Source organism: Aotus nancymaae, unplaced genomic scaffold, assembly GCF_030222135.1.
Source record: "Aotus nancymaae isolate 86718 unplaced genomic scaffold, 86718_ANA_hifiasm-v0.15.2.pri h1tg000046l, whole genome shotgun sequence".
Lineage (NCBI taxonomy): Eukaryota > Metazoa > Chordata > Mammalia > Primates > Aotidae > Aotus > Aotus nancymaae.
This window is the reverse complement of record NW_026988460.1, coordinates 5,664,577-5,679,896: the sequence shown is the minus strand read 5'-3', so window position 1 is coordinate 5,679,896 and position 15,320 is coordinate 5,664,577. Positions and strand designations below refer to the sequence as shown.

The window sequence follows — 15,320 nt, the reverse complement described above, 5'->3', positions numbered from 1 at the left end:
TTACATGTTTTGAAGTTGTTTATTTTGGAACTACAAAGTTACTCAATTTTTTTTCATGTGATTGTGGTGTTTAGTGTTAGATACGTATGCCTATGTCCATATGTATATTTACATATGTGCATATTATATTTATACATGTATGTATATATTCATGTATATTTTTCCCTCCTAGCTCAACTTAATAGTATCTGTAGCCATCTGTCCAAAATAAATAGGCAGAAAAGAAAAATCTGACATTAGCTGGGCTCTTAACACAAAGTAGATTCCCTTTATCTGTTCCGGTTCTTCCAGAAGGGGAAAATGCTTTCGGTGTCTAGTGAAGTTTGTAGGTGGTCAAGCACAATCCTCTCTGTCCTTCTCAATCCCAGCCCCTTCCTCTTGTTCTCTCTGTCCCCTGCTCAAAGAGGACTAGAGTGGTAGGTGGGGACTGCTCACCATTATTACGCATGATTTCAAGGTGGAGGATAAGACAGAAGTTCTTCAGGGCTTTTTTTTGAAAATGGAGACCATTTTCAAATACCCAGGGTATTTCTAAGTGTTTTGTGTTTATGATGAACCCACTCAAAGAGCAGAATTTAATTGCTTGTTTAAAGTTTTTTTTTCTTTTTGGGTAGTTCCTTCTGAATGCTCCTGAAGTAACATTTACAATACTATTTTTCCTCCCCAGCTTCCAGTTAAGTTTTTTTTTTTTAGCTAATGACAATGATCAGTTGTTCCTCGGATGTCATAGATGGGGCTGTGTTTGAGAGCCCTGTAGGTCTTGCCAGTCCTGGGGCACAGTTCAGATTCATCTCACAAGGAGTTCCAATCATTCCACTTTTGTTTTGCTTACTTCTTATACCACTTTTTATTCACTTAAGATAAAACCTGGGCTGGGCTTGGTAGCTCATGACTGTAATCCCAGCACTTTGGGAGGCCAAGATGGGAGGATCACTTAAGGCCAGAAATTCAAAACTACCCTAAGTAACAGAGAGAGACACTTGTCTCTACAAAATGTGCAAAAATTAGCTGGGCATAGTGGTATACACCCATAGCCCCAGCAACTTGGAAGGCTGTAGTAGGAGGATCACTTGAGCCCAGGAAGTAGAGGCTGCAGTGAACTATGATCACACTACTGCACTGCAGCCTCGGTGATAAAGCGAGACCCTGGTTTAAAAAAAAAAAAGACCTGGATTAAGATAAAATTGTAAGTACAGATTCCTTCTGTTTTAATAGGGAGTATTTAGCAACTTGGTAATATACAGCCAAAAATGTATCCCGTGTGTAATTATAAACACATAAATCCCTGGGAGAGGAGGTTTTCTGCATCAATTATTCCTGTTTCCAGAACCAGGGAAAAATAGTCTAAGGTAGTAATGAATAGCCAGTGTTGAGTAAAGAAGACTAGTTGTTTTGTGGTTGACTTGGGACATGAGAGCACCATTAGCTATTAACCATTAGCTCTTCCATTAACTAGCTCTGCCACTTTAAGCAAGTCAGCTAATCTCTCTGGGCCTCACTCCCCTCATCTTTAAGCAGTGGCTCCTCCCAGCTTTAATGTCTTATGTTGCCAGTACCCTAAAATAATCAAGGTTTTGCTGGTTGATTCTACTTATGAATATTACATATTTGCTGATAGATCTGCCTTTGGATAAGAGTTGCAGCCTTTTTTTAACTGAGCCATTTGTGAAAGTGCTGTGCTAGTAACTATGCCTGGTTACCAAGAGCCAAACCAAACTGAAATATTGACAGTTAAGCATGTTCAGCATCCATCAGTTATATCACGCTTTGACCAATAGGGTAGAAATAGGTAACACCAAAAGACTGGAAACACGAACATTTCCCCAAAAGGGTGATCTCGTGACTTCATGGCCACTCTTGAAAGTGGTAAACTGCAAAGCTTCCCTTCTTATTTGATGATTTTTATTTTCATATAAAATATAACATTGAGCTCTGGCAAGACTATTTTTAAAGTGTAAATTACAAAGTAAGGAATCTGTACCTAAAAGTATTTTCTTGATGGGATAAAAAGTTTCTGTGAATAGCCATGATAAGGTACTATCTTTGACTCTTTTGTTTAAATGTAGCAGATACACAGAAAAATACACACGTTGTATGTGTATAGTTTGATAAATAATCACAAAGTAAGCATATAACTTTAGCATCTAGATGTACAAGCAGGACATTACCAGCCCCCCAGCAACCTCCTCTGTTGTCTTTCCTTCCTTCAAAGGTAGCCTCCAGTCTAACTTCTAACATCAGAGGCTAATTTTACCTGATTTTGAGTATTTATATAAATGGACTTATTTAGTGTCAAGTCATACATATTTAGCCAGGATCAAATTCATTTTAAAAAAGCAAAGAAGACAGAGGAGGAGAAGGAGAAGGGAACAATGGATAAATTACTGCACTAAATTGGATATGTTTTTATTTAAATTATATCCTAATACTGAAATGTTTTAGCTTCCAGAAGACAACTAGAAAAACTGATGGCATGAATATTTAGATTTATAGAGGCCAGCAAATTAGGCAGAGTATACTAACTAAAGCAAAATTTTCTTATATTGATAATGCTTATCTCTCACGTATTACTTATTGATGCTGTTTATGAAAGTCCATAGAGTTGACTGTATTTCATTACCATGTCATGAAAAAGGAAAACCAGGAATCAAAAGTTTGTGTTCCTTTCATTTTGCTGCAAATTAGTGTTAACAAAGTGACTGCAAGGGAGGATAACACCTTACTATCCATCTGCCATTCTCAACTATGTACAAGCCAGCCCTAATCTGGAATTTTGTTTTTTAAAAAAAGGCCCACCTTAATCAATGTAGATAAATAAATGTCTTAGCGTTCATTCATTGAAGGACGATCCTAGAATAGCAGAGCTGTACTCAGAGAAGACTTTATTCTCACTCTATACACAGTGCTAACAGATGGTCATTGGGTCTCTAGCCCACAGTATAATGCCCAACACCAGAAAAGGGATTTCCAGAGGGAGGCATCAGAGAGAGCAGGAAGAATTCATAGGAAAGGAGCAGACAGCTAAACCACAGAAAGCAGATGAGCAGTTGAGAATGCACAATCTGGGTCCAGTTAATGTCGGGGCATATAGTGCTGACCACTCCAGGGTCCCTGAAAGCTTGGCAGGAAGTCAGGAGAAATTCTTGCTATCCTTAACAGAGACAGCAAGGCATCAAGGAAAAGTTCATTTCAGTTCACTTGGCTTTCAGAGGGCAGGGAATTATGCAACCCATTTTAGAAAAAGTCTCATCAAAACAGAGTAAGAAATAGTCACAAAGCTTTGGTAATGTTAAAAAGGGTAAATTACTTATCTGGAAAACGCATTTGGCTGGAACACTTTATATAAGTCCCTGGATAAATGTGATATGACTGCTATAGCTTTTGTGCGCTAACTTGCTTTCTTCCAATGATTCCCCATAGAAACAGTTATTTCTTACAAGTTGTCTTGTGCCACCTTCGTTTTTCCATCTTATCGTTAACTTTCAGATAAACTGACTAGGTTCTTAGAAACAGTCAGACTGACTTGAACGTATCACTCATTTATTTTTTTCCTGTCTTCCCCTCAGATGACGAAGTAATAGGAGTTAGCGTCAGTGTTCGAGACCGAGAAGACGTCGTCCAAGTCTGGAATGTAAATGCCTCTTTAGTGGGTGAAGCGACTGTTTTAGAAAAGATCTATGAACTTCTGCCCCACATAACTTTTAAAGCAGTATTTTATAAACGTAAGTGCTTCATTTCCAGTTATTACTCTATCTAGCTTACTCTATCATACTTTTAACGATAGAAACCGTTTTGCAAATGCGGTGAAGGCAGACTCATTTGAAATTTGATAATTCAGAAAAGAATTCAGTAAACTACATTTAAGTTTTTAAAAAAAAAAAAACCTTAGTCTCAGAAATTAAAATGAGATTTTATTCTTGCCTACCTGTGTGGATCAGAAAAGGAAATAACAAATATTGTATTTGTTATTTCAAAAATTTGTACCTGAACTGAAATTTGTGATTCTCAAAAAAAAATTACATTGTGTTGGAAACAACAATAATAAAAATGTCATTATACAAACTGGCAGGTAGATATTCAATCATCCCTTCATAAACAGGAATTTATAATGTATAACATCTGTATTTGCAGAAGAAATACATTCTGAGCCCAGGCATGATTGAATGTTCTACTGAAATGCTAATACTTCCTCATTATGAATGACTGTGACACAGAACTGAGAGAGAATTCACGCCTAGTGGTGAAATGTTAACAGTATGAATAGGTGTGTGGACTCATTGTTTCCATCATGATTCATGTTCATTGCTTTTGTGTGCTCTTTTGAAAAAGTCTTCTTTTTCATAATGAAAACATCTTAGTGCTATTAAACCAATGTTTGGTGTTACACATTTAACAATGAGTTAGAGAAAAGGATGACAGCCCTACACGTGTATGGTAAATTTCCTATATCAAAACTGTTCTTAGAGCCAATAACCCATTTTTTGAACTACCGTATTTCATTGACTCTACGATGCTCTTGAAGATAAGATGCTCCATTACTTTAGTATTACTAAAAAAGAAAAATAAAAGGTTCCCAATTAAACTGTAACACATTATCGGTACCAGAGGTCTTCAAATATGTGTGTGGTGGTGGTGAGGAGTGCATCTTAGAATTGCTGAAATACATTTCATCATTGCTTCACTTTGTCCAACTCTTTGCCAAAAAGGATAAAAAAAGCAAATTTTGTTTTGTGAGTATCCTAGTATGACAGAGGATATTAACACTAAGGCCTCCCTGTAAGGAACCATATAATTACAGGCCAAATGACTCCAATGTTAAGCAGTGGGACTGATCTGGCATGGCAGATATTCTGAATTTTAAATGGAAGTTTAAATAAAGGAGACACACAAATGGCAGGACAGAAGTTGCTTATTGGCTGTGCAGTGTAGAAGTTGTAAATTTGCTGATGCCATTTTTATTCTTTAGTGATACTTTAATTGTACTTTCACCCCAGATATTAATTGAAAGGGCATCAAGCAGTTTTCTTTTTTTATTTCACAAGACTAGCAGAAACTCTACAGAAGGAAGTGTGTTTCATTGGCATTTATGTATGGGGCTAAAACATTTTTTCCTACCTTTGAACCAGCTCCACACTTGACTCAAAAGAGGAGAACACCAATTTGGAGTAGTTAAGCCAAGCACTTTGGATTGTTGTCTCACTTCACCAGTGTGACCTTGAACAAGTGACAACTTTTCATCATTTTACTTTCTCATCTGAATATCGAGGAGGTTGGTCTTAGATGATCTCCAAGGTTCCTTCTACTTCAAAATTCTATGATTAAGTTTCCAGGTAGCACATTGGTTAGCAGCAGGCTCAACACAGATAAGATACCTGTTTTATCAAATCATAAGGCCACAGAGTGGTTAGGCTAGTTTTTAGGGCCATGGCAGTAATAACGTAAGACTGACAAAGGGCAGGATGATTCACTGCTTAGCTGTTATGATGGCTCTGGGGAAGAAAAAAGCCAAACGAGGGGAAAGAAAAAACTGCAGCTCTGCCGTTTTTGAATCAAATAGATACCCCAGAGGTAGAGACCATTGCAAAGTATGTAATACAGAACTGAGTAAGGGTCTCAGCAGAAATTCGTATTTTAAGGCCATAAGTTAACATTTAAAAACTCAAAGATTGTTCAAATAAAAATTTAAATTTGAAAAAACAAGCAGTTCTCTTTATTGTAAACAAAGCAGGCAGTCCTTTACTCAGCAGGGCATACACCATTTGCTGCAGAAGTGATTTGGAAAAATGAGGTTTGAGCTGAAATCTTTTTCACAGCAGGGTGACATAAGTTAGAAATGGCCAATTCATGCTTTTACTCTGGTTTGGTTAATAGGATCCTAGTTTAAGTATTCCAAGTTTATAGAAGCTAGGTGACTGTAGATTTTCCATGTAGAAAGAACCCAAGCATGTTCAGTCATGGCCTCTAGCAGGTGGATGGGGATTGGGCCATCGATAACTTACCTTTGATTTGGATACAGATTATTTGACTTAGAAACTCACAATGCACAGTCTCCACTCCCCGACCATCCCCACCCTGGCCAATTCTGCTAAGTTCTGAGAACAGCTGAGTGACAAAGGTCTTTTCTGGCATGAGAAATATTTAGAGCAGGAAGCTGGAACCCAAATCTGCCCTCTCTCTTCACCTCCCCTCTCCTGTTTCTATATAGGTGTAGCTGACAATGGTTTTCACATTTTTCAATGGTTGGAAAAATCAAAAGAAAAAGTATATTTTGTGACACATCAAAATTATATGAATATCAAATTTTAGTGTCCATAAATAGTTGTATTAGCATAGAGCAATACCCATTTGTTTCCATATTGTCTATAGCTGCTTTAGTGCTACAATGGCAGAGTTAATGATTGAGACAGAGGCCGGGCATGGTGGCTCACGCCTGTAATCTCAGCACTTTGGGAGGCCGAGGCGGGCGGATCACCTGAGGTTAGGCATTCGAGACCACCCTGACCAACATGATGAAAAACCCTATCTCTACTGAAAAATACAAAAAGTTAGCTGGGCATGGTGGTAGGCACGTGTAACCCCAGCTACTCAGGAGGCTTAGGTAGGAGAATCGTTTGAATCCAGGAGGTGAAGGTTGCGATGAGCCAAGATCAGGCCATTGCACTCCAGCTTGGGCGACAAGAGAGAAACTCCATCTCAAAAACAACAACACAACAATTGTTAATAATAATAATTGGGACAGAGACCATATGGTTCATAAAGACACATATTTATTCTCTTCCCTTTCCAGAAAAAGTTTGCCAACTCTAGGTTTAGAGCAATTTTGTAATCCCTTTCTACCCAAAGTAACCTAAGGCTGACAGAATTCTGTTCACTAGGCACTCCCAGTTCTGAATGTTCTGTTTTACTGTCTCTTTAACCCATCAACATTGTAGTATGCAACTGTGAGCACGCCAGACTGCCCCTCACACCTAGAAGTAATACTGAACTTTGGATAGTCTGTGTATCTGGATTTATTATTTGGAAACCAGGTCACTGTAGTTCTGTGATATCTCTACTTGGCCCTGAAGTATAGTATAATTTCCTTGCAGATCAAACCATGTTTTCTTTGGTGTCTTCCCTAAATATCTTTCTTAAAAAGAAAACACACACACACACACATATAATGTGAAATATTTGTAAAGTTAAAGCTGTGAGAAATGTTCTACTAAATCAGTTCAGATTTCAGGCCCCCCTTAGGAGTGTGGCCAACCTGAGGTGACCTGGGAGGTATAAAGTGCATCTCTCCCAATATTTTATCCAAGTGCAGAGCAGGTTAGGGTGAACGTCCAAGATGATGTCAAAGGGAAAATAGACCTGTTCCGCCCAACCCACCCAGCAGTAGTCTGAAGAATTTATTCCATATGAAAAACACAGAGGCCAGGTGCAGTGGTTCACGCCTGTAATCCCAGCACTTTGGGAGACCAAGGTGGGTGGATCACTTGAGCTCAGGAGTTCTAGACCTGCCTGGGCAACATGGCGAAACCCTGTCTCTACCAAAAAGACAAAAATTGGCCAGGTATGGTGGCACACACCTGTAATACTAGCTGCTCAGGAGGCTGAGGTGGGAGGATTGCTTGAGCCCAGGAAGTCGAGGCTGCAGTGAACCAAGATCATGCTGCTACACTCCAGCCTGAGTGACAGAACAAGACCCTGTCTCAAAAACAAAAACAAACTAACGAACCACATAGAATTGGAAGGGGCTTAAAAGGTGAAATGGGCCAGCCCATCTGCCTCCCTAGAACCCCATTCATTGCTAGTATGGGTATCATGTTGGGGAACAAAGCCCCCAGAGTCCTGAATCACCCCAGCTTTACCAGACCTGGCTTCCTGGTTATGGTTAACCAGATCCAGGAGGTAGATTCACACACTCAGTTTTTTTGCCTTAGAGAAAGTGTTATGTATTTTGTAGGGTCTCCCAGTGCCATCTTCTACTTTAAACAATGTTAAGTCTTTGAAAATATTTTTGGTAACATAATATTTTTTAACTCTAGAGTTCTGGCCAGGTGCAGTGGTTCACGCCTGTAATCCCAGCACTTTGGGAGGCCGAGGTGGTGGATCACAAGGTCAGGAGATCAAGACCATCCTGGCCAACATGGTGAAACCCCTTCTCTACTAAAATACAAAAAATTAGCTGGGCATGGTGGCCTGTGCCTGTAGTCCCAGCTACTTGGGAGACTGAGGCAGGGTAATTGCTTGAATCTGGGAGGCAGAGGTTGTAGTGATCTGAGATCACACCATTGCACTCCAGTCTGGGTGACAGAGCAAGACTCAGTCTCAAAAAATAAAATAAATTCCAGAGTTCTGCCTGGGGATGGTGGCTGATACCTTTAATCCCAGTACTTTAGGAGGCCGAGGCGGGTCGATCACTTGAGGTCAGCAGTTCAAGAGCAGCCCGCCTAACATGGTGAGACACTGTCTCTACTAAAAATACAAAAATTAACTGAGTATTCTGGCATGCGCCCATAATCCCAGCTGCTCTGGAGGCTGAGGAAGGAGAATTGCTTGAACCTGGGAGGCAGAGGAGGTTGCATTGAACTGAGATTGTGCCACTGCACTCCAGCCTGGGAGACAGACCAAAACTCCATCTCAAAAAAAAAAAAAATTCTGTAATTCCTAATTAAAATTAATAATTTTGCAAGCCAGATGATAGGGCTGAAAATCTATTGGAGGGGGGTGGGGTACATGATTTGGAAAAACAAGACTTAGCAATTTTATGAAACTTCATTTCCCACGGAGAGTGTTGACAGGTAGGGAGCAGGAGCACCTAGATATAATTGCTGTCACCCTGGTGTGGTTCTTTGTTTTGTTTTATTTTTAGTTTATTTTTAAAGATAGGCTTGTGAGTGGCTCTGTCTTGGGTTGTGTCAGGCGCCCCCCCATCCCCCTGCAATGCATTTTGTGGGGCACATTTTCCCCTGTGGCATTTGCTTGCAGCCCAACATACTCTCTTCATCGGCTTGTCAAGATGACTCATCCTCCCAGGCACAGCAAGAAGAAACAGGCAGCATGCCCATTGCTTGTTTATTCCTTGTTTTAATTTTCATCATTACATTTCTCAGGAAATGCACGCCTTAGCTAGCAGTTACTGGCAAAAAAAAACAAAGAAAAAAAACAAACAAAAAAAACAACGGTATTTGAGTTCTTGCCAACATTTGGGGAAGCTGAATGAGTTGCCTAGAGGAGGGTTGGCCCATCCTTTGCTTAAAGTTTTCTTTCCTTTTTTTCTTTTTTGTTTTTTTTCTGTCCTTTAGCCCATGAAGAGCATCATGCTTTTGAAGGTGGACGTGGAAAACACTAATTGCACTCTGTAAAGAATTCTTTGTCCTTTGCTGATTGGTTTTGGAAACGGTCTTAACAGGAGGGAGAGTGAAGAGAAGACTTGCCGAAGCCGATGCTGGTCAATTTAGAGTGGGTTTCTGTCCTTACAGATGGGCAATTAGGACTCAAAGTGGCAGGTGGGGTGGGGGGAGATTGTGTGGGTTTCTACCATCACATTACTTGCTTTAAAAAAAAAACAGCATTTTTTTTGGCTTTCTAAATTCTCTGTTCTTTTCACCCTGCATTTTTTTTTTTTTTTTTGCCCTTTAAAATTCCTTATTCAGCCTAATTATTGTTTTCTACACTTCCCGTTCATTGAGGCACAAGAAATCGGTTTCCCTTTAAGTAGCTCTGCTGTACCTAGTTAATGAGAATATGCATAATCGTGACAAGACTGCTTTTGAATACCACACTGTACAAGGAGGAATACTAGCTTGGAGAAACCTGTCTTCTGATTATTTGTTGTGACATATTCCTACGTACTGTGAGCTGGGCATTGTTTTTTTCTGTCCCAGGGAAAAGAAAAACCATACTTAATCTGATTTTGCACTGACAGCACACACATCTTTAATTTTCCTTTTAAAAACTTTTTTTTTTTTTAGCGATAAAAGGAAAATAATAGTTGGATTGCCTAACATGAAAACTATAATCACAATTCAGTATCAGGATATAAATCAAGCTCTAAGTCTTTGGACCCTCTGTGGAAACATTTCTAACCCGAATTTCAATTTGTGCTTTTCAGCAAAAGGCTTAGAGTGGTAGCAAGGGATTTCTCCCAATAGAAAACCTGATGTTTCTGATTTAAAGAGAAGGTGATATTTTAATTGTTTGAATTAAGCTCCTTCCAAAATTCAGGTGTGTTTGCCCACTTAGGGCTTTCCCAGTCAACGCTAACACATTTTGTTAAATGATCCCTTTGCCTGCTCACATTGTGTGTCATTTCTCATCATTGATAGTCTTCCAGCCTGGGCAGCTGTCCCCGCCCTTTTTCTTGTAGGTGCAGGAAGTTAAATCTCATTGCCACGATGAATGTGAACATTTACAAAGTCGAACTTTGAGCGCGTTCTGCTCATATTAATCATTGGGATTGTTGATATGTATTGTATTATGCTACCAAAGAAATAATGGTTTTATTAGAAGGAAATGGTCATCCTTTGGACCATGGAGGCTTGCTCAGAATACGCTGATTCCCCTCTCCTGACTTTGCCAAGCCTCTAGCTGTTTTTGCTTGATAAAGGGCAGGGCCATTCGAAGACACTTCCCCAGTTGGCTTGATTTTGGAGTCAAGTGAGCTAGTGCATTCTCACATTTTTCAAAAGGGCTGTGCACTGATGAGATCTTCACTGTACCCAGGAGTTTTAATTCCTCTTGCAGTGTTGACCAGCAGAGAGAGTCGAGGCTACTTTAAGCCTCCACTATGTGTTTGTAGATAAAATTCTCCATTCAAACATTTTAAAGGACTCAACATTATCTGTTTATAAAAGTCGTGCTCTTCACTTGGTTAGTAACCACCTCAGCCATAATACGTATCATCATAGTTTTTTAAAATGCTTTTTTTCTAAATTTGAGTTTCCTTAGTGATTTCAAAATGAAGTATAAGAATATCAGATCCAATTAGCAAAAGCCTGGGACTTGTTTCTCCAAACATTGTACTATCAGTTAACTTGTTTTAAAATTATGAGTCAAGGATTTTAAAAAATTATTCTGGACATGAATTAAAATTCTTTTTTATAATATAAGTATTTTTCTGATAGATTAGAAAAAAAGGATATAATTGTCCTCACTATATTGTCATATATATTTCCATAAGTAAATGGATTTCGAAGTATTTTTATTTTTTGAACTTTATTTAAAGCATTTGTGATGACATGTTCAACTTTTGCATGTATGTAGCCTTTGAAGTAAAAATAAAATGAAATAGGAATGTTAGGCTCACGTTAATATTTCCAGTTTCTGTTGTTTATGATCTTGGAACATGACTAGCACACAAAGTAGATTTTTGCCCCAGTGAACTTCTGCAACTGTTTCTGACCCTTTCAAAAATACCAACTGTGAGAAGGATTTAATTTGCCTAATGTTAAAAACCTATCATCTAAATTACTTTCAGAGAGGATTTTGTCAGATTTTGGTTTGGAAATTGTTTTAATTGAATATTTAGTCATAATAGACTTTGTATGAACTAAGCTGATTTAATCAGTTTAAAAACCTCTCATTACCTTCTTAGATTAAAGAAGCTAATACTCTTTTGAGATAGAAGGAAATATTTTGTGGGGCATGTGACTTTTGTGTTAAGGCAGTTTACCCATCTTGGCCGATGTGGGGAAAGTACAAACTTCCAGCAGAATCCCGGTCTTTTCAGCCAAGTGCTTGCAGGTGCAGCCTTGGACTCTGCAAAGAACCATGTAGAAACCAAAGAGCTCGCTTTTTCGTCTTTGTAATTCCTTAGGGTCTGTGATACATGCCAGGAAACCTGATTGAAACTAATATGCTTTTTCTTCTCCCATTATTCCCTAGATTGTTGTATCACAGGCAGTTGCCTACATTGGGAAAGTAAGGACAAAAAATACTCATTTAAAGTAACTTGTCTTTATTTCGACTGTTTTTTGTAAGCACTTTCTGCACTGCTGACTTAGTTTTAAGATTTCCTCTTTCCCCCCAACTTTTCCACATTTCTTAAATGAGGGAATAATTCACTGCAAACATGTACGTTTAATATAATATTGCTATTAGATTCATGGTACACTTTATGAAGCAAAAACAGGAAAAGGAAAACACAACTCTAATAAACTTTAAATAAGATTAAGTTGACTGTCTCTCACCCATCTTCTTGAATTTAGCCCACATCTACACCAGGCACACAGTCACAACACTTTACAGCTAAGAAGCTTTAGATGTAATTGGGTCCTATAGACATAGTATATGGTCCACCAACTGAGCCTTGACCGAACTTGTCCCCTGTTAAAGACATAGGGCTAACCAGCCACAGAGCTGGGCATTGAAGTCTGCAAGTTGCATCTCAGTGCAGGCGTCCTTAAATGGAGAGTACTCAGAATCTGTCCACCTTAACCTCCCCACTAGCTACCCTAATCAAGCACTAAATATCTGATCCAATCTGGCCGCTGATGTGACTCCATAATCAGATGTCTTCTTTGTAAACAGCTCATCCTTCTCCCTCTCAGAGACAGAAGTGGTACTGGGGTTTGGAGTTTGAAAATAACCTTCCTATGACAGGATGTGGGCTTTTGCTATTAGTTGCCTGACTCTTAGAGGATCCCAACTTGTGTCCTTAGACAAAACTGACAGCCTTTGGAACGATCACATGGTGGCGCTGCCTTCCAGCCAACAGTTCTGGCTCTGCAGCAGAATTTATCCAGCTATGTTTGTGGAATTCTTTTAAGATCCTACTGCATTTTGCTCCTATGCTTTTATAAAAATTTGATGAGGAAATGTAAAAATGATACTTGGCAATAAGACATTTAGCTTTCATGCACCTAATAAAAATGTATCAAAGCTAGATCGCTCCAGATGTGCTCAAAATATCTCAAATCCTAGGCTCTCATTGGGCTAAGTGGTTGGGAAGAAAAAGAATAAACTCACATATAGGAAATATTTCATCAACTATTATGCCCAAAGAGAGAAAATTAGGAGTTGATTTTTTTAGCTCTGAATATGGAACTTCCCTTTAAAAATGTAAGTCTGTCCTTCATCTTCCCTATATTGTATGTTTCTGTAAGATTTCACTCATTACAAATGAAAGTAGAGGACTGCCTGTGAATTGTTTACTTCTGAAAAGAAAATATTGAGATCAGTTAAAATTACTCAAGAGTTTGATGACTCAGGATTGTAAAAAGCCTGGATCTCAACAGCTGGGAGGAGTCAGAGGGTGACGTGGAAAAAAATAGGAACTGAGGTGCAGTGAAAAGTCCCTTTGAATCTGTGCTCATGTATAGCAATTAGAGTGGGTTGCTCCTCTACTCCCAAGAAGAAATCCCAGATAGATTCCTTTCATGTCGGATGATACTGTTCTGATTTTATTTTCTATTATTTTTACTTATGCATCCAAATCTAAGAATATTTATTTAGGTTGACCCACTGAGGCCAAAAGTCACAGTCATGTTTTAGAAATTCTTTCATGTTGCTGACACGAATCCATTTTTAAAAGAAAGCTCAGAGACTCTTAGAATTTTAGAGTGGAAGGGACCTTTGAGATCATCTACCAGAGCTTCTCACCCCTTAGCATGCAGAAAAATTACTCGGATACTTACTATGCACATTTCTTGACCCCAGCCCTAGAAGTCTGGGAGGATATCTGCATTTTTAACAAGTGCCCTAGTGATTCCAATGCTGATGGTGCTCAGATCGCTCTTGGAGAACCCCTGATTTTATCCAACTCCCACAGAAGACAAATGAGGAAAGTCTCCCAACCCTAACCCCTGTCAGGTGACCTGATTCTAATGTATGATACCAACAATTTTATGAAGGAAGGCTGGAGAAAACCATTCATACTGAGATTTGAGTAGATGATACTCATAAATAAGAACTTTATGGCTGGGACCACAGCAGTCATGGAAACACATCTCTGGAAGTCCGTAATATAAAGCCTTTAATATAGAGTGGTGGCTTTTCTCTTTTCTAAATACCATTTCAGCCTGTTAAGAGAAAAGAAATTAATGTTCAGAAAAGTAGTTACTCCATATGTGCAGTAACTACTTTCTATAATGTCTTATGGCATCTGGGGTTCAGCATCATTGAACAAGATTAAATGAACGTTATAGAGCTATAAAATTGCATGTAAAATAACGCAAAACTGTTCAAATGACTATCAAAGCAGCCTGGGAATGAATTTCCACTAAAATTAATTGTCACTTTCAAAACATAGCTTAGCAAAGCTGTTACTAAACTGGAGAGATCCTTTAATACATAGAAATGTCAAAAAAAATCAAATAAGTATTCCCTAAACTATGTGAGTGATAAGCAAAAGTCATTGTGAAGTCAATATTTTTTTGTTCATCATTGCTACTGAAATTTAGAGTCGCATTGTATACGTGTGTGTTGAGTGTACCTTATTAGAATATCCAATACAAGAGCCTTTGGATATTCTATGTTTTGTGTCCTTTAGAAATCATGAGATTGAAGGAATCTGTGTTAAATGTTTTGGTTTTGGTTGCTGCCTGAAGAAAGTTACCAACTCATTTAAAGAAACACAAGATTTCTTTATGAAAATTTCAGTTTCTAATATTGAAGTCAGATAATTTTTCTTGAACTTTTATTTTGGAACAAATGTTTATTTGGGATTTATTAAAGCGTCAACTTTGCATTATACAACTGAACATGAAGTAAATTGAGTGTTTCTGAGTTTTCCATAGAAAATTTATGCTACCTCCCATCTTTTAACATACGAAGAAGCAACTTTTAATGAAGGCTTAAGGTGAAAATTTTAATTTTAGCACTTTGCATTACATGATGAATGGGGAATATTAAAGGACTCTGAGCATTTTAATAAACTTACAGCGTTTCTGTTTTCAAATAGAGGTATTAATTTTGTGGGTATACATTAAATTCTTCCCAAAGTTCTCAGATAATGTGGCTTATAGCCATTGTTTTTGTTTAAGTTTTAACGCTGTCTTCTCAGTATTCATGTAAAACAAGTCACCATGACTTTGAATATATTCTCATGGAAAATTTATTTCAGTGATTCCACAAAAGAATTTTAAATTTTAAACTAGTGAGCACACTTTGGCTTGAGACATCTAACATCATTTGTCTCAAATTTAAAATCTTATCAGTTGCATTGAACGTTATTAATTCTTTAGAATAGTCTTACCTGTGTAAGTTGAACCAGGTTTGTTTGATTATGTTTTGGATCTGCTTGTGCCCCCACCCCCTATTTTATACCATCTGTGCCCTGTGCAGTTGGGGACCCTTTCACATCTGGCTACAAGCTGGTGTAATGCCCTTCCTTT

At 38.3% G+C, this 15,320-nt stretch overlaps 1 protein-coding gene across 6 annotated transcripts in view; it reads left to right on the top strand.

The window, feature by feature from the left end:
• EIF4E3 (eukaryotic translation initiation factor 4E family member 3) overlaps window positions 1–14,693 on the top strand; it is a 76,151-nt gene extending 61,458 nt beyond the window's left edge. For all 6 annotated transcript variants that reach the window (XM_064361909.1, XM_064361908.1, XM_064361910.1 and 3 more), the window contains 2 exons: window positions 3,567–3,722; window positions 9,291–14,693. In XM_064361909.1, the coding sequence (XP_064217979.1) occupies window positions 3,567–3,722; window positions 9,291–9,337 (203 nt within the window). In that variant the 3' untranslated portion in view covers window positions 9,338–14,693. The remainder of the gene's footprint in view (window positions 1–3,566; window positions 3,723–9,290) is intronic.
• Window positions 14,694–15,320: the final 627 nt, after the last annotated feature.